This window comes from Saccoglossus kowalevskii, chromosome 16 (genome assembly GCF_978046115.1).
Source record: "Saccoglossus kowalevskii chromosome 16, keSacKowa6.1, whole genome shotgun sequence".
Classification (NCBI taxonomy): Eukaryota; Metazoa; Hemichordata; class Enteropneusta; family Harrimaniidae; genus Saccoglossus; species Saccoglossus kowalevskii.
This window is the reverse complement of record NC_140656.1, coordinates 9,974,309-9,994,418: the sequence shown is the minus strand read 5'-3', so window position 1 is coordinate 9,994,418 and position 20,110 is coordinate 9,974,309. Positions and strand designations below refer to the sequence as shown.

Sequence of the window (20,110 nt, the reverse complement as noted above, 5' to 3'; positions counted from 1 at the left end):
ACAATACTCAATATATTAGTATTAAATACATATATTATGTATGCCCAGAAGCAGTCAGAGATTATAACAATAATAATTTCAAGTTATTATTATTATTATTATTATTATTATTATTATTATTATTATTATTATTATTATTATTATTATTATTATTATTATTATTATTATTATTATACATTTTTGTACATGATTGTTTTTTTATAAAATATAATTGTTAATCACAATTTATACAGAATTTAGATATATAAAAAATAGAGCATGTCCGTGGTTAATCCTTCTACATTTAAATCAAAATAGCAGAATAAAATAAGGGTTAATAATATGTGTGGTTTAATTTGCATACTGCATTGTCGCTGGTGAGGCTGTATAAATAGAGATTGATATGGACAATGTATTGTCCATATGGAATATTCGGCATGAGAATATAACAACCGTCAGACATTCGATTGTTTCCTTGAGTTACAACATTTAGATTAGAAATGGAATATAAACTGCTGCCCTCCCGGGACGACGACGAACAGTCTGTGATAGATAATGTTGAACATTTACAGAATTCTGGGTGAGTTATCGCTATTCACAGGGTTCTGTTTTTCCTTCCATTTATCGTGTGTTTCTACAAGGCACACAAGAATAGATGACGTAGATTCCTGGTATGCATGGTCGACGATCCAAACTGTCTTGCCTCTCAGTTCTAATGGAGCCTCACCTTCAGATTCCCATTGTGTAACCAACGGTGGTGTTTATATCACCACTGACCTGCGTCTTATGAACTCGGAATAGTTCCACAACACCACCATTTTTTTCATTATATGGTGTGCTAAAATTTGAATGAATACTGTTATATTACATTCAAATTCATCGATGTGCCAAAAATGTATATGATACCTGTCAGTGGCGGCGGCACCGTGGGGGCAGTTGGCGGTCGATAAAATAAAGTGACTAACTAAAAATAAACACTCATCTATATTTGTCACTAAAACGTAAGCGAAATATACCTAAGTGTACCATCAAAATTTACTCCCCAAAATGTAGGAAACAGCGTCTCAGAGGGTGTAGATTTCTAATTTTCCCGGGGCAGGATACCCCCGGACGGACCGCAAAAGAAAGGTCGCTCGATTTGTTGACATTCACATAAAATCTTTGCCCCCACAGTTAAAAAAAAAGCTGCCGCCGCCTCTGCCTGCAGCCCGACTAATCATACCATTTGGCGTGGCCAGTATAGTAGGCTATTCTTATAAGTTGCGCCCTCTTGTAGCGAAACGCTCTGTAACGTCAACATAACGTCAAAGTCAAATTGTAGTCGGTCTTCATCTAGCATATAGTAACATCTCTTGAAAATATACATCTCATTGATGGACGACAACAGATCAAAACAATAATGATGAGTTGAACGTCCTATGTGTCATGCATACACTTCTTAAAATCCCTATGTCACTAGAGGGCACGATTCGTAGAAAATATTTAAAGCACGTTATCGGAAGACATTGTATAGTGTTACTTTCAGAAGGGGGACAAGTATTTGCTATTTCATTATACTAACGACACACTAAAATAAACTTGACTTAATCTAAGTATAAATCAACATGTTTAATTATTTGACAATAGTTTATTTTCAACAGGCTATGCATTTAGGTTAGACTTGCGCAGTCGGGGCGATTAATTTGTTTTTTGTAGTTTAAATAAAATAACAAAATTCGCGGAATGGAGGTGTTAGAGCACGAAATCACTCCGACTGGTTTATTCTGTAGGAAATTCATTGCTATTAAATATTCATGAATGCGCATATTGTAATGAGGTGGGCGCGGAAATACGTGCATAGTGAGGTCAACATGGTAAAGGTCACACTGCAGACCCAACATGGCGGCACGTTGAAAGTACCTCGTACTAGTCGTAGAATTAAAAAAAAATCAGCCGACGTCTTCTCGGTCAGAGGTCAGTTGAAGAGACGTTGTGATTGGCATAGATGATTGTCAATTAGAACACTCATTAACATAATTACCCGTTGAAAATTCGACGGGTTCCTGTAGTGTCGATAGAGGACCATGTAGAATAAACCAGTCGGGGTGTTTTCGCAGTTACAGGGGATTTCGCGCTAACAATTTTTTTGCGCCAGTCTACATTTAGGTGTGTGTTTTGTTTTATTTGTACTTCTCTTGTCGACATGTTCTTGATCGGATTATCAACAACGGATTATATCAGTGCTAAGATTCTCGTAGTAACGAAGAATGTATCATATTATCATTTACGTATCACCCACTTGTCAGAACATCGATACACATGCCGATACTTGTACATGCTGGGGACGTGACACTAATTTTAGGAAGCTATAGTTTCTACAGTGGGGATTCTTTTGCTGAACATCTAGACATATAATTTCTCGTTTTTATCTAGTTTTGCTTAATTTTAATTATAGGGGCATAATATTGCGGATATGCTTTTCAGTTGTGTTGTTGTCAATGACAACAACAATAAACTCAGACGCGTAGAGGGTAGGGGACTATATTCCTTTTTAGAACTGAAGAACCACAGAGAATTAACAAACTCAACAGCTGTGTTCAGCTAGAGCTGAAATCCAAATCTTTAAATGAATGTTGTAAAACCTATTTTCAGTATGTTTAAAATACCTCTTTATGTCCAATGTGTGTATTTATATCTATATGTATTCCTAACATATCGCGAAACTTATCACCCTACCAAGTTTGACTAGTGCATTTCAAAGACGTGAGGTATATATCTGAACTCAAACAATCACGTTTTAATAGTGGTGGCAGCCTGGTGTTGTTGTTTTTTTTGAGTGATTTTACAATTAAGAGCTGACAAAAATGCCAATGCAATTTTAAAAACAATTTATTAATGTCCGGAAAACAGTTATCCACAGGTGTTTTCATTAGTGCGATCACAAAATTTATAACATTCCCAGAAAAGGTAGAGACTCTTCGGAACGTTATCTAATTATGCGCAGTTCGAAAAGAGAACACTAGAATCGTGCATGGAACATACCCAAAATCTAGGAAGTAGAGGTGTAAACTGATTATCGGTTATTGAATAGTTTGAAATCTGGTAATTTCTATGCAATGTTTCACAGTTTCATTTATAATTCATGCAAAGAAGAAATGTTTTTGCTCCAACAATGACGTATTTCTTTCTTTCTTGTCAAAGTACATTATTAATATATAAATACGAAACATATGGATGGTTGTTAAGATTGGACAGCGTCCACCGGTATTTATTTATCCAATCTTCCATACGCATACACAATAGTGGAAAATGACAGACAGGAGAATATGCACATGAGCAAAATATGATATATCGTTCACTGCTAACTGCGAAAATGTGTTTTTTATATATAATAGAAGATGGACTGACCGTCCTTTCTGTCTGCTCATGCTCGGGATATTTGTCGGGGCAGTCATTGCTGGAATATTCATCGGTATAGCGTTCAGACCCGAAGAAGAGCCTGAAGTGATTGATGAATTAACAAATTATGAGATCTACGAAAACGCAGCCATTGCCACTGATGCAGCTAACTGTTCATTTATTGGAAAGTAAGTTGTATGATATTTCCTAGAATTGTTGTGCTGCATATCAAACAGGGATTGAAAAATATTCATTTGAAATCTCTGTGTTAAAAATATTTTTAATACCAGGCAGTCACCATCAGCACATTTTTGGTGAGAATGATATTTATCAACAACATTATGTTGCAAATCCTCGTATACACAGTCTCTATGGTTATCATCTCGTGATCAATAGTAAGTTAAAATGTTTGTTGAAACAGCTAGTACGTCCCTGGTGTGCGTTCCTTTTATTTTACGTTTTGTTTCTACGTGTTGCCACGGAGACAAACACGTTGATTATTTGAAAGGTCGGGTTCGATGTGCAACGCGATGTAAAATGTCAAGTAAACAATGTATTTTAGGATTTTAGGCGCGTTGTACACGTCACATTGGACACATTGATTGTGACGATAACCTCCTTTTCACAAACGTGTTTGTTTTTACAGTGAAATGTTAAAACAAAATGGCTCCGCAGTAGACGCGGCTATTGCGGCGTTATTGTGTGTGGGTCTCCACAATTGTCATAGCACCGGTATAGGCGGAGGAAACTTTATGGTTATACACATGAAACGATGGGGTGTCACTGAAGTAATCGATGCAAGAGAGACAGCCCCACTAAATTCCACATACGACATGTTTTCCAATCACCCAGATGAAGATGCATCAACAACAGGTGAATATTATAGGTCTTACTCGTACATACAAATACAATGCAGATGAGAACATGTACTTTTTAATACTGCATATTGTAAATACTTTGGATTATAATTCGTCATTTTGTTCTTGTAGGACACAGCTGAATATTCGCTCGATATTGAATGAATACGCTACGTTATTTATTCAAAACGGAATTATTTTTTCACAATGGAATTATTTTTTCACAATGGAATTATTTTGTTCATGTTTATTTCATTTATGCACGAAATGTGTGATAATGTAGTATTCCAAGTTTTGTTGAGATTGGCAAAACAATATTATAAAACACGTGCTTTATTTATGTATAGAAATGTGGGAAAACATGATGACAACAAGTTTATTTTTGTGTGTGTATAGGTGGTTTAGCTATTGCTGTGCCCGGCGAACTGCATGGTATGTGGACGGCTCATCAGAGATGGGGACTGATACCATGGGACAAACTGTTTGAGCCAACTATCGAACTGGCCGCGAATGGGTTCGTAGTAGGAGCACCTCTAGCAAAAGCAATACGGCAATATAATGATACTATTTTAGCGGACGAAGGTTTGAGGTAGAGTATTTTGCTAAAATTCAGTGCAAATTGTCGCCATCAGTGAACCCTAGCTTATTAATCGGAAACCGGTGCTATTTCCTTTAAAAGTAAGATGCCAAGGATACCAGCAATCGAACAGCTTAACATTGTATTATTCTGAATACACGTGGTTTGTTTTTGTGTTTGTATATTTGTATGTGTGTTTGTTTGTTTCTTTTCTTCTTTCTTTGTTCCAAGTAAATATATCTATAAAAAATGCAAAAATAAAAAGGCTGAGAAATTGAAATATCGACACTGGGTATGATTTCTAGTGGTTTGTTTTTAAATCTATAAAATATTATAAATTTCAATTGTGAACCCTCCCGGTATCATTAAGTCGTTGTTTCGATCACGGAGCCCACACTTCAAAGGTATGTTCTAAAATAATTCTGACATCGGGTTTGATATTACATCTTTATAAGAAATATAGTACGATATGTGTTATCGTAAAATAAAACCTTTTAATACATTAAATAATAAACACCAATACGCATGCGCCAGATACGCGCCCATACGTAGAAGTGATTTAAATCGCAAGCGCACTGGTATTTTTATTGTTTTGCACATTATAAATATTGTTGTAAAAACATAGTTCTTAGTTTACGACAAATCACAGCAATCATTTATTTTGTAATATTCAACGTTATTCACATCGTCTCTTTTATATTGGAAGGGGCTCGATTGATTGGTCAATAACACGTATTTATACTCATTCAGTGAATATTTCGTGGGGGACGATGGGGAAATACTGAAAGAGGGGGACATTTGCGTCATGAAGAAGTTGGCAGCAACGTTGCAACTAATCGCCGATCGTGGTGCAATGGAGTTTTACAGTGGGGTAACTGCGGAAGCCGTTGTAGCAGATATTCAGGAAAGAGGTAGGCATAGTTTGAAAGATTCAAATTAATCTATTTCAAATCATATTCAGGCTAGAACGCCCAACTTGTTGATGAAGACATAGATATAGGACTCGGTTGGAATAGTAGCGGGGCAAGGTTCGTGACAAGTTGAAATGTCGAATACTTCCGAAGTTTCCGACTTGTCTCGGACATTATGTTTGACCTGGGCAGGTGATGTGACATAATCAACTAAGTCGTACATACACTGAACCCACTTTTAAAATGATCAGTGTTATACCGCGCGTGCATATATTTTCATACACATACAAGGTGTTTAGTACCCTCAATAAATCTACTAGTTGCACAGACAATATTTAATAAGATAAGGGTCTACAAAATATGTTAATTTTAGCAACAACAAAAAAAAGGATCACTTGATGTTTTGCGATGACGATCTTATTCCGCGTTAGTTCCGCCATCATGATGCGCGTTAATCGAATGTATTTCTGTACAATGTTATAACAGACATTTGTGAACGCTCGTAGTACAGACTTGAATGCCAGAAATCGACTATTTTATGTGAAGGACACTATCAAACAGCTTTAGATGACCACTAAACAATTTTCCGTTCCTGGAAATCTCGCAATTCACGTGACTCAAATTAGGGTCATCATCTCAGCATTTTGCGCAATTTGCGAACCCTTATTTATTGAATCCTTGATATACGATTTATGATTCTTCACTATATACATTATTTATTATTCTACAGGAGGAATCATTACATCTCAAGATTTATTGAACTATGAAGCGAAGAAAAAAGCTCCACTTGAATTACGAATGGGCGACTCGATAATGTACACTCCTTCTCCGCCTGCTAGTGGCGCTGTTCTGTCTTTCATTCTCAACATATTGGAGGGTTAGTTTGTTTAGATTTAAAGAATTCAGATAAACTCATAATAATTTTCAGCAAAAATGTGCTGTGATAGGTTCTGCCAGTTAATAAACAAATACTCTGTTTTAAATCTGGTGCATCATACATTGTAATATAATTTTACAATTTAAATTAATTAGCTTAAAGAGGTTTTGTATGATTGATATCATGTTTTATATTTCAGAAAATTGGACTTCATATTAAAAATTCTGTTTTGTTTAAAAAAAATGGGCCAAACGTTGACGTTTTACCACACAACAAATTAAAATATGGGGAATCCTCACTAGTGGGACCAAACATAAAAACTGACAAAATGGCGTACATTCCTGTATTTTTTGCGCGATTCCGATTTTCCTTTACGCTGATACCCTTATATTAACTTCGACTCATAATACAATTTGGACAATTTTAACATGATTAGTGTGATTTACCTTATGAACAATCTTTATTTGATATAATATACCATTGCAAATATACTGAAATTGTCTATCTTCGTACGTTAATATTTCATAGGTTATCATTTTGATAATAAGACCATGGCAATGGATAACGTGACGACGTATCATCGCATCACGGAAGCATTCAAACACGCATTTGCACATAGAACAGGACTCGGTGACGAAGACTACGAAGACACCGTCAGTGATGTAATTCAAATACTGTTATATACTTCTCTCACACATCATAGACTACTAGTAGTCTGTTGGCGTATTGTAAAATAATCACACAATCAATACATACCGGGTGTAAATTATAAAGGAAAGTTTGGCACTTATGCTTTACGAAAAACAGCGACTGTGAATAATCTGATAAACAGGGGAACTGGTATTTCTACTTTTGTTTAGTAATATGCAAATTAACCAATTAATATATTCTCCACTCTGCGTGATATAACCCTAACCATTTATCCCGGTGTGTTGCGAATTTTCTTACCAACAATTGTCAGTAACCGGTCTTTGAAGCTAATCACATCCAAATTGTAGACATGAATATTCATAATTTCATGAATGTTCACAAGTTGATTTTGCTGTATACGTCCTATTTCTGTCATAACTTTAACAAGTGAACAATAGAAAAAAGTGCGGAAATATACGTGCGCATTTATACCCTCACAATAAGCTGAACATCATTGGCCACTACAAACTTGAAGCGGGAGAGTCGTCGCCTGCGCACGCGGGAATTGAGTCCCAAGCGATGATGACAACACACGCTAAAAACACAAAGGCTCATGGGTAGACGCTTGTTTGTAAACAATGACGCGCTATGGCCATATGACATATGCGCATGTGACGACTCCCCCGCTTTAAGGTGGATAGAAGGTGACGTTGGACGGCTGTCCATTTCTAGTGATTAAAATGTTTCTTATTTTGATATCTTGTTTAAGCTTGTCGACTTAATGATGTCAAAGGAGTATGCAGCCGAAATACGTGAACGGATTCATGACAACACCACCCACGACATTGATTATTATTATTCATCTTTTTCATTGGTCGAAGATCATGGAACTGCCCATCTGTCTGTAGTTGACCAACGCGGTAATTCAGTATCAGTTACCAGTACAATCAATACATAGTAAGTGTAACTATTTAATTCAGTACATATAACCAGTACAATCAATACATAGTAAGTGTAACTATTTATTTCAGTATCAGTTACCAGTACAATCAATACATAGTAAGTGTAACTATTTAATTCAGTATCAGTTACCAGTACAATCAATACATAGTAAGTGTAACTATTTAATTCAGTACATATAACCAGTACAATCAATACATAGTAAGTGTAACTATTTATTTCAGTACAATCACCATAAATACACGTACACAATACGTGTAACCATGTGATAGAGTATTAGTGACAAGTACAATACAATTCATTACATTTAACTTGTAAAATCAATACGTAATAATTATAACAATACATGGCACACCATTACATATATAACCATGAACACTCTATACATTTTTCACCACCAGATCCCTCTTTTCATCACAAATTTACAAAATATTCCCTTTTATAGTCTGTCCTTTCTTTCAGAGGAATGAGACAAAAAAGATAGGCAAATGTTTTGAGTAAAAACTGAAAATTGACTATAATTTTGTCTGTTGGTTCAAGTGAAGAAAATTTGGGGCGAGAAAGTCTGGTGGTGAAAAGGTTAAAATTGACCTTTAAAATCATTGACTGCCACATATTCACTGTATCAGAAATAACAAACGTCAATAAACTGAACAACCTTTCACTGTCTGCATTATATTTATCGACGTCGTTGTACACCATTTACAGCTTCGGCTCAAAGGTTGTTGGATCAAGAACGGGTATCATTTTTAACAATGAGATGGACGATTTCTCGTCACCAAATACGACTAACTTTTTTGAAGTGCCGCCATCACCGGTAAACTTTATCGAACCTGGTAAACGACCCCTATCATCTATGGACCCAGCTATAGTTGTCAATGGGCAAGGCAACGTGTCGCTTTCTATTGGTGGTTCGGGCGGTACACTGATAACTACAGCTGTGTCATTGGTGAGTAGTTATTCGTCTTATGTACAGCGTCAACAAGGGTAGTATATGGCATGATTGGTCTGAATTCGGTCACGTAGTAAACAATGAAAAACACTTACCAAGCAAGATCATATTATTTCTGTGTCATTCATTGTTGCGTATTTTACCATGCAACTGGCATAGAAAATGATATAATATATCTTTGCACTGATTGGTCGAAATGCGGTCACGTAGCATTTATGACATTTTTTATTGGTGCAAGTGCATTTGTATTGTTGACAATGCCACCTTCTACGGTTGAACACCATCTTATCATCGTTGCAATGGCATCAATGCATAGTTCAACGGGAGGAATCAATGATGTAGTTGGATTTATGACTAAACATTTTTTGGACTGTTTATCCTTTCTATTTTTGGGAAAAAAAGTTACATTTCTTACTTCATTATTTATACACATTATATGTCCAATACGTCCATCCAACTACCATTACCAATGTATTTGGGCTCCTTGTGACTCAACGTATTCAAAGAGTGTCTATCTTATCTTACTGTGCCGCTACGTGAAGACTGACACTGCATGGCGATTATGGCGTTGCGTGACGACTGCAATTAATGTATGTTTCTTTACAGTCGACAATGAATTTGTTTTGGTTTGGGCTAAACTTGGGTGATGCAATACTCCAACCACGAATCCATCATCAATTGAGTCCCAATGAATTAGATCATGAAGAAGAGTTTTCTGACGTAAGTGTGCTTGATTGACTTTCAGGGATTATAAATATATGTAACGATTTGGGATGATGTTCATTTCGTCATACAGCTACAACATATATCTGATATGTGTATAGTATAATGGGGGGAAGGGGGTAGCTGGTACAGTTTTACGGGAAATAAAAAATGGCTTTTCACAATTTACAAGGAAAAAAAGACGTGTTTACAGTGAAAATTGAATTTTGCAGTGAATTGTGTCATCTAGTTACAGTTTCGAAAATGTAATTTCTCTGGATTATTCTTTACGACTTTTTTTATTTGGATGTAAATTCTTGTACGTACCGAGAAAAATGACACATTTTTACAGTGTACAAAAAAATATTTGATTGATTACGTTGTATGTCTAGCATGTGATTACAGAATTACGGAATTTATTTTTTTCAATTTACGTTGTACGAACACAAAAATATTGCAATTACGTTGAACGAAAATAACCCTTGTCCCCCATCTATAATACAACTTTCCAATAAATCGCGCCCTCTAGCGACGAAACGTTTATAAGACTTCGAAATGACGTAGATCGATGCAAGTGATACAACTGTTTGGTTGTGTAGAAAAAAAATAACGTATCACAGATCAAATAATATTGCATACGTCACAAAAGCGGTTCGTCGTTAGAGGGCGCGATTTATTGGGATGGTGGATTGTATCCTCGGGGGCGGAGCTACGTCACGGACGTTCTACGTTGCTAAGACGCGCACCACTGTACCACGTATTTCTATGGGCTTTGTGCGCGCTGCTGTGGAACGCCGGTCGAGCCGGTGAAAATTCGAGAAAACAACACAAACTCAACTTTGAAGTAATCCCGAACAACCAAATTTATATATGTTACACACGTAGGGCTAATCTTGTTACACTGTTCAGAGGAGTCTCAACAATCATCCCAAAGTACCGTTTTCTGCGAGTTTTGGGCCTTTCTTTTCACCGCCGCCGGTTGCGAGGCGGTGAAAATGCCCGGATGTCCGCCCCCGAGGATACTAGTATGAATTACATTAACGATGCCTGTGTTTGCATAGCCGTCTCGATATGGGGGCACTTCATCAAGGTAATACCTGTATTACCAAATTTTCTCACAGGTAATACTTGCCGGTCTTCGCGAGAAAAACCACGTAACATCATCGTACGATAGAAGAGATTCTGTTGTCCAAGCAATACACCTCGTCGACGACCAACTGCACGCATGTTCAGATGACAGAAAAGGCGGACTTCCGGCCGGATTCTAATGTCATTTGCGGGCATTAAACATATTGATTATGGGCGAACATTCTATAAAACAAACCATGTTTAAAAAGTGTTGCATAATTTGAATGCAAGCCACCACTCTTTTTTTTCCCCCAGTATGTAAAAACTATTTTGAAAAACTGCAAATTGCAAAAACGGACATTTGTGGCACCATGGAATGTTTAAAGTTTTTTTTAGTGATATTTCATTGATATTTCAGATTCCGTTTTTTGTGTGAAAACTAGTTTGGTCACCTTACACTTGTCATATGATGTCTTAGTTACGTCTCGGTTACAGCAAAAAATAAAACCGCAATGTAATAGTTGTGTTTTAATGGAAGCCAACTAACAACTTTAAATTCTCTCCAGTACTACTGCATTTCAGTGATATGCGCATTTTCAAATCGTGTTTATACATATAATTATGAATAGAATATTCCCCATAAACTGCTTGGTGTGTTGAGGTAGGTGATTTGAAGCGCCCTCTATCACCCAGTGGGTATTCATAAATGCACAGGATGCCAAGGTTGGATAAACCTCGTATTAGATGTAACTTTTAAATCATGTTTTGTCATACAAGTATTGTACATTCATTTATTGTGAAGAATTTACTTATTTTAATAGCTTTTCAGTTCAATAATTATGTATGGAAAGTGTTATTGATGAAAAAAATAGATTTAATCTTTCTTATGACAATTTTATTGATTTTGATAGCGAATGACTATAGTGTTCTGTTTTAATGTATATCAAGAAAAAATATGATGTAATCACATATTTGCTACAGTAACGTCACGCTATTATGACGTCACAGAGGTTTAATGTATTTAGTAGAATAGTCAATTGTAATATTTTAATTAAATCTTAACATATTTTTTTGTAATGACGGTCAACCAGAGATCCAGTGTGCCCTCTAAGTTCGCAATTAACGCATAGACATTTCTTGTGACGCAACTAGTTGTATAGACCACTTTCCCGGAAGTAGAAAAACTGGGGTGCAAAAATACTCCTGCTTTGTCATGGCGGAAAATACAAATAAGTCATTTTGCTGATATACGATGGAAGGTAATTTAATTTTTGTTACTTCGATTGGTACACCCAGAAACAGAATATCACGAGTGCAAGTTTACGTTATACCCCAAAACGACATGCGCGCGCATGCGAAACGCCGTATCTTCGACTTCCGGGAAAGTGCTAATTCACTGGCACGTCATCGACGCAATAGAATTCGTACATTCATGTAATGATCCTGAAACATTTTCTTACTACAGTATTAGGATGTGTAATTTGGCAAAATGAAATTCACATTTTATAACGAACTTGAAGGAAATCAGGGCCACAACATTTGTGTGTGACTGATTCACCTACAAGGCGACATACTATTCTATTTTTTCCTTAAAAGCCGACTTGTTGATAATTGCGATATCGCATATCATTTGTAATTAAAAAGAAAGTCAGCAAATTAACAGAAATCATACGCGATTCAGTTCTCTTAGGTAACATCGGGCAACTCAATATCCGGCTGGATATCCCCCTGCTTTTCTTTCATCAGAAAATGCTGAAAGTCCTCCTGTAACTCGCCGTATAGCGGAACATACAGCGAGAGAAGACCGCAGATCTGTGTCATGTCCTTTGGATATCCATCCATCCAGTGTTGTCTACAATAGAGAAAGTATATCTAAATATCTTGCGCAGTACTGTTTGTGAAAGGTATGGAATTTGAAAACACGTGACCAAATTAAATTCAACAACCGAAATAATCACCTCTTCAATACCCTCCTCATAATCGACTTTGTTTGGTATCAGCTGATGATGGAATCTTGGACCAGTGATCGCTGTCTCAATGTCCTCACCAAACCACAATGTGCGTGCTGATACCTGCGCAGTAAAATAGATTAAACCTAGGTCACGGTGAAGGTAAAATCATGTATCTAATTTACAATCAATGTAATTAACTTGGTGCTATTAAAGCGCGGTAGTCGTCGCGCTGCGCATGTTCGACATTTGTGTTGATAAACATTGATTTTCTCACAATCCAATGCGCTCTTGGAATGGAAATCACAAGTATGAGGTTTGACCTTGGGCGCGATTTGCACTGATTAATGCCGGTGACTCTTTCGATACCTTCCAATCACATGAAAATTACCTAATTAAAGCTTGGAAACGTATCAGTTCGTACTCGTTGATCTGCGCAACAGTCAAAGTCGCCATTTTTGTTTATATGAGACCCATATATCTCGCACATGCGCAGCGCGACGACTGCCGCGCTTTAAACAACAAATCCAAACAAGATTCATAGTTGTATAATCTTTTTCGCGCGCACTTGCGCGATTGCCCACATTTCATATTCATAATAAACAGTGTGTTTCAAGGATTATGATTTTATCTAAAATAAAATGATACTAAAATTACCCAAAGTAGAAACGCACAACCACAATTTAAATTCAATAGTGTAAATACGGTGACAAATGCGTTTTAGTGTAATGTCACACTTACCAATGAACTGATTGTAGTAATTTTTGTTCCACCCGAAGCACCTACGACCAGTTGAACATCGCCGTGTTTGTCAATCACAATCGTCGGTGACATTGACGATAATGGACGCTTACCAGGCTCAATAAAGTTGGCCGGTGAGGGCGGTACACCAAAAGAGTTCGTAATATTGGGTGATGAGAAGTCATCCATCTCGTTATTGAAAATAATGCCGGTTCGTAATCCTCGTACTTTTGAGCCAAAACTGGAATAATAAAAACAAACGGAAAATTAAATGGCAACGTACTGTCGAAAACTGTCGGCAACTGTCGACAACTGTTTCGTTGATATATAAAACTATACACATACTACAGATTGATTGTTGACGTCACTGCAACGGCGTTACCGTCCTCATCAACCACACTTAAATGCGACGTGCCTCCATCATTGGAAGTATAATAATCGGCGCCGTAATAGTCAGGTTCGTGTGTTCGGTCATCGTCGATCAACATTCGTAAATTTTCGGCATATTCGTCGGAGGTCATGTTCGCTATTAGCTGAAGAAGAAATAAGTCGACAAAAGCAAGGTAATATTAGTGAATACAAATGTTACCCACACGACACCGACACAACTAATTGTGATAAAGGGTCAAAGGCCAAAGGTCACAACTTGTTTTTATATGCATTGTTTGTGCTTTATACAGTTACTACATTCGAATAATAGCCAGTGTCATCAACAACTGTGCACATACTCCGCATGCAAATCACAAGACCTTGCTAGATTTGGGGGTAACATCCATACATTACCGATACCACTAATCAAATAAGGTCCAGTGGAAAACTGAACAGCAGTCGGAAGAAATGTGAACATGCACATTATCTCCACAATACCAATATCATTAAGATTCATTATCTAGGTCTTATGGAGGCATGATCGGAGGCAGTGTATCTGGTGTCCCTGTGAACATGGCCTTTGATATGGGTAAAATGCGTGATAAACCCGGTACATGATTTCCGTTTCTAGTAGAATTCCAGTACAAAAATACATACAAACATAGTGTGACATTGAAATTTAGTCTAGAAAATTTAATTGGGTCTAGTAGGTCGAGCATGTATGTAAAGTTTGAAGGCACTAGCTATTCACACACAGAGTTCTATTATAAACATACATATGCAAATACGGCAATAAATGTTCTCTCGGGTCGTTATGAATTATATATTAACATGATATGAACCACTTACATCTACTATGTCAATATAATCTTCATCTCCAAGCATTGTTCTCTTGGCATATGCGAATTTAAAAGCTTCCACAATGCGATGAGATGTCAGAATCTTACTTGACTCTGTAGCTGTGCTGTCTTCATTGAAGTTATAACCTAGTATATGAACGTATAACATTACTTAAAGACACAATTGATATCACACTATTATGGGTAATAACGAAAATTATCCTGCACCATTAGTGTGCAAATAAATCAAATCAGTAATCACATGCCAGGCATTATTTTTATAAATACAGTCTACGTGCGTTTTAACATTATATTTGTTCAATTGCCGTGAAATTGAGTTAATAGAAGTTATATTGTTATTTATACAGACCGACAGGACCATCTTCACCTGGTTCATATAAATGGAAGCGACTTGCCTTCCAAATATCATGATTCAAAAACAAGCAATTTTAATGTTAAAGGTTACCTTCCAAGATGTTTAATATCAGTGAAAGGACTGCACCACTAGCGGGTGGTCGTGGAGAATACACATCGTACTCGCCAAGTATGATCTTCAGCGGTTCTTTTAGCTTTGCTCGATAATTCCGCAGGTCTTCAGAAACAATTATACCATCTACAAAACACAGTGATAGCGATATGCGACTGACAGATACCCTGAACAATATTTATAGTAGACATATACGATGGATACATCTGCCACCCCCACCCCCCTCATTCATCTTTTCGTCGTTTTTTTCACACAATTTCCAACTTCCCTTTCTTACTATTTCAACCAATATCAACAATGACAGCTTTCTTATCATTCTCACATCAGTAACGATAACTTTCTGATCTTTCTCATTGACAACAACACAACCATCCTGACATATGTCAATAATACCTTTCCAACATATATCATACATTTCTTACTATTCTCATTACTATTCTCATCAATACCAGTAACAATATCTTTCTCACCATTCTCGCTGATACGAACAATGGTATTTTCCTTACCATTTTCAATTATATCAGCAAACGTGACGATAATGTCCGTCATCTGACCTCTAATTGCATTTTTTAACTTTCTCACTTGTTTCAGAGGTAATATCTTTCTTACCAATGCTCACAGGTATGTCAACAAAGTATTTTATCAAAAACATCCTCCTTCGTATCATTATCAGTCTAAGCATTCTCACCCAGTGCATCTTTTTTTAACCAAGTTTTACCATCCCTTATATGAGCAATGGCATTGATTGCCAGCCTGGTTCTTACCATTATCCCTGATATCGGCAACAATATCGTCTGCGAGACGACCAGTATAAAATTCTTCAGCGCCGCCACTTGCTATTTTCCTGTATGTTTGGGCCAGTTTGTATCTGTGCATTACATCACCAGTCTTTTTCAATGAACCGTCCTCGTTCAAGAAAATTTCCCTAAAACAACATGTATAAAGTGAACATTTAAAAATATTAAATTTTAAATATTTGAAACTTAATATGACTCGGCAAAACAATCGTTCTAAACTAGGGTATGTTATTGTTTGTAGTAAACACTGCACGTCGTGTTATTTCTTTGTAACGAGTTTTGCCATATGCATATCTCAGTATCAAGGCATTGTACACATGTATGTGTTAAACATTTCAGCTTTGAAAGTAGAACATTTTTTTAAGCTGAAGTAGGTGGTAGTAGCCAGGATATAGATTTTAAGGACACTAAGGCCAATTTTGAATTACTTGTTTTACATAATTCACCATTGTCAACGTCACGGTCACCGGAGTCAGACAAAAACCAGCTCCCTTCCTAGCCAGTCTGGGAGTGGTCGACACCAGATACTGAATTGCCTAAACAAACCGTAACTTAATACTGGGTAATACAGGAATTAGTGGCCAATGAACGAATGTTATTTAAACTACCGAACAGCAATTCTGTTACGTCACCTGAGCCCCTGTTCTCTTCTGATGTCCTCTTCTTTGTCGCTGATAGCGCCACCAAGCGCCGGTCCTATTTCAAATCCCTCTTCAGCCAATTTAATTGATGCTGTAAATAGTTCCTTCCACGGTAGTCTGCCGTGTCTCATGTGTGCCATCCAGAAGCCGTCGACTTCACCAGGTACTCCGATCGCCTTTCCTCCTGGATATACATCAATGTAGCGTCAAATTGACATTTGACAAATGTATTTTAAACTTTTATTAATTAACTTAATTAATTAACTTGACTAACCAAGTTTACTTGTGTTTTATTGCTTTTATTTGTGATCCATTTAAGGTTTAACTAGGGCATAAATAATGTCTGCTATCTTAAATGTAGAGCATGTACATAAAATCTCAAAAGACGACAGCGCAAAAATGTTAAACTTTGTTTTAGTGTGAATGACTCAAGTCTGTTTGCCATACCCTGTGTTCATTAAATGTGGCTATTTTCATTGTACTTCGATCACATGCAACAGATATTCTAGGATATCCTGTGGATCGTAACAGCATTTCACATTGGAAAATATGGAAGGAATACATGGTAAATACGTTTAGTGTAAATTATACTGGACAGACCTAATGTTGCATCTTCGGGATTCTCTGAGTACATATCTTCCGCTGATTCCAGAGGCGCTTCCTCTCTGGCGTCTATTGCCTCGATCGTATCTCTATCGCGTTTATATATGACCATAAAATGGCCACCACCAATGCCATGGCTCTGAGTGTTGATAATACCGTTACATAACATGGCTGCTATAGCGGCATCAACAGCATTTCCACCCCTTTCCAATGTGTCTCTATATTTAAATCAATGTAAGATATACAATTGAAAAATGCATAAAACTCAAGATCCGCATCGAGCTTAATTGACTGTACGTCATGGAGACATGTCACATTATGCATGTTTTCTCTCATATTTACGCGCATTCCATTGATAATAGGTCGCTTCAATGTTCAGAATAAGGCGTATATTGCAAAAACAGTAATACAACTATATATATAAATGTAATTGTTGTACGAATCATAACAAACCAGTTTAATGTGTGACATCTCCACCGACTTTATATGCAAGAGTTATGCTAAGTATAATATACCAAACTCAATGGTGCGTCTGTGCCCGTAAGTCATCAAATTTGCCATTTAAATACCCCTATCTATTTATCACACCGAGACATGGTGGATAAAAGTTAGATTTTAATAAGCAATAGCGTTCATGGTGTAAGTGGACAGATCAAATAAGGACATCAGAAACCCACAAATCTTCAACACTGATTTATGAATATTTATATAGTAGTACAAAACTATGATAACAACGAATTGTTCTTGTCTGTAAATATTATCAATCATTGAATACATTAAACCGTGCTTGGATAATGCATTCAAATGCTTCTCTTACCTGCCCACTTCCGAGCAAAGTCCATTGTCAGCGGCAACAGCGGCATGTTGAAAAAAGTATTTATCATTGCTGTAGGTACTGTGACATCGATTGAAAGAACACTCATCCAGAAAGTACACGCAAAGTAAAACAATGCCTATAGCCACACCAATAGTGACGGTTACAGTACCAAAGATTACAATACGTTTCTTGATGGGTGACTTTCTAAAAATATAAAATAATAGAAATATCGTGTGTATTATGGTCAAATGTCCAATCAGAAAATCATATAGAAATCATTAGGTTATTGCAATGGATCTAAATTTACGCATGGCGAGTTGGACAACCAGGAGCTCTCTCCATTGAAAAGGGTATAGTAATGTGTCGCTAAATACATTTTCTAAGGGGATCGCACTTTCTTTTCGAAACATAACGACATTGAAGTCCGTATATATATTTCTAATATTTGTATGACTATGTTTTTTTATCTAATTGTTGCTGTAACTTGCCAATTGTTTGGCAGTCAATTGTTCTCTTAGATTTAAAAACTTTATTCAATGGCCATTATTAAAACGATATCGTTTAAACAAGGTTTTCAGTGTCGACAGCAACACATAATCAACGGAAAGCGTTCTTGAAACATAACAATCGTTATTTTGGCATTAGAACGACCCGTGACTGTTTTGGGAGGAGTGGATTCCGGTGTCGCACTCATACATTGTATCTTTGTGAGGTGACGTTAAAACTTGCGATTGAACCATCATTTGTGATTGGTAGGAGTCACCACTACAATAATGCACGCGTATGTTTTTCAGTACAAATGTTGAACAATGATGACGACGTCGCCATTTAGTATTATTATTCTTTTTTTTATTGCTTAATTAATGAACATCATTGTATTAAATTGTAAAATATATGTTATCTGTTAATTGGCAGTGTGTCTGTTACATCCCCATTTGCGTGAGATCCGAGTTTGAACATAGATGTTGTGATTAATATCATTTGTATGGTGTTGTAATCCTTAATTAAGGTAGAGATGCAGTTTATTTGTGAATTTCAATCAAAAATAGTTTTTTTCGTTTTTTATATAGATTTTTATCTAAAGAACATTCTGTGAAAATTTGACCAATGAATTCTTATTGGAACACCGTTAAAATTGCTGTTTATTTTCTGGTTGAAAATAAAAAACACTCACACGTGGCAATGTTTATGTCCAATTGCCTAATTTGCATGAGTAACCAAATAACAAGACCTTTGATTGACAATATGCAAATCGAGATTGTACGGGTCATAGTTCATTCAATTCACGCATTCATGTGCAATTATTCTCAAATCAGTTCTCGCTCGCTAGCAAACCAAACATTATATATCCTCAGCGTTTTTTCCTAATTTTTATCATTACATTATGCGTGGTGTGAAAAGAAAGAGAGGTAGAAAGAAGATTCAGATGATTTCTATGTCGGAAGAGGCAAAAGCTACACTGAAGGCATCAGCCCACCGAACGAAAAACAAAATCGATGTGAGCGTCCAAACATGACTTTCCTTGAAGGCATGAATCCGAGTTTCTGATTGACTTAGAGATTTTATTTTTAAATAATTGTTTTCAAAAAATAAACTGAGCATGTGAAGAATAATTTAACATTGTTTACAGTGATAACTGCTCATTGTCGAAACGAAGCTTACCCATTCACGCTAGTCACAATAAACATCATACTCTTGAATAGGCGTCAATGACTACGGTAAAACTTAGAAAATGACGTCAAAATACACCTTAAAAGTCCCATTTTATTTATTTTTTAAATCCCATCCCGAATTTACGGCAGAATCTGGTCCCTCAAATAAGGGGCACGTGAGCTTTGATTCTAACCGGATATATTGCACTGGGTCGGGGAGATACAAACTTTTGTGTATCTTTTGTCCAATGGGTACCTGTACTTCGATTATTCGCAAGTTTTGCTAGGTGGTGCGAGATAGCTTTGTTTGCAACCGGACGAACT

At 36.5% G+C, this 20,110-nt stretch overlaps 2 protein-coding genes across 2 annotated transcripts; one reads left to right on the top strand and one right to left on the bottom strand.

Annotated features, from left to right (window-relative positions):
* The first annotated feature begins 415 nt into the window (after positions 1-415).
* On the top strand, positions 416-11,978 carry LOC100378464 (glutathione hydrolase 1 proenzyme-like). Its single transcript, XM_078008682.2, has 11 exons — positions 416-559; positions 3,354-3,545; positions 4,004-4,230; positions 4,611-4,803; positions 5,542-5,702; positions 6,433-6,579; positions 7,108-7,241; positions 7,979-8,166; positions 8,878-9,118; positions 9,728-9,841; positions 10,945-11,978. Exons 1-11 carry the CDS (start codon positions 480-482, stop codon positions 11,089-11,091), a joined length of 1,824 nt encoding a protein of 607 aa, XP_077864808.2. The 5' UTR covers positions 416-479; the 3' UTR covers positions 11,092-11,978.
* Positions 11,979-12,342: 364 nt separating this feature from the next.
* Positions 12,343-18,178, bottom strand: LOC100378313 (glutathione hydrolase 1 proenzyme-like). Its single transcript, XM_002734084.3, has 10 exons — positions 18,135-18,178; positions 17,315-17,535; positions 16,706-16,898; positions 16,041-16,201; positions 15,256-15,402; positions 14,800-14,936; positions 13,927-14,114; positions 13,582-13,822; positions 12,850-12,963; positions 12,343-12,743 (listed from the first exon to the last, which is right to left on the bottom strand). Exons 2-10 carry the CDS (start codon positions 17,484-17,486, stop codon positions 12,597-12,599), a joined length of 1,500 nt encoding a protein of 499 aa, XP_002734130.2. The 5' UTR covers positions 17,487-17,535; positions 18,135-18,178; the 3' UTR covers positions 12,343-12,596.
* Between the last annotated feature and the right edge of the window lie 1,932 nt (positions 18,179-20,110).

Excerpts from the sequence above, each read along its gene's own strand:
- LOC100378464 (XM_078008682.2), top strand. The coding sequence starts at position 480 with ATGGAATATAAACTGCTGCCCTCCCGGGACGACGACGAACAGTCTGTG. Across the intron at positions 5,703-6,432 it reads AGCAGATATTCAGGAAAGAG|GAGGAATCATTACATCTCAA; the intron begins GTAGGCATAGTT and ends ATTATTCTACAG. Across the intron at positions 8,167-8,877 it reads ACCAGTACAATCAATACATA|CTTCGGCTCAAAGGTTGTTG; the intron begins GTAAGTGTAACT and ends CACCATTTACAG.
- LOC100378313 (XM_002734084.3), bottom strand. The coding sequence starts at position 17,486 with ATGTTATGTAACGGTATTATCAACACTCAGAGCCATGGCATTGGTGGT. Across the intron at positions 16,899-17,314 it reads TCCCGAAGATGCAACATTAG|GAGGAAAGGCGATCGGAGTA; the intron begins GTCTGTCCAGTA and ends ATGTATATCCAG. Across the intron at positions 14,937-15,255 it reads GATATTAAACATCTTGGAAG|GTTATAACTTCAATGAAGAC; the intron begins GTAACCTTTAAC and ends TTCATATACTAG.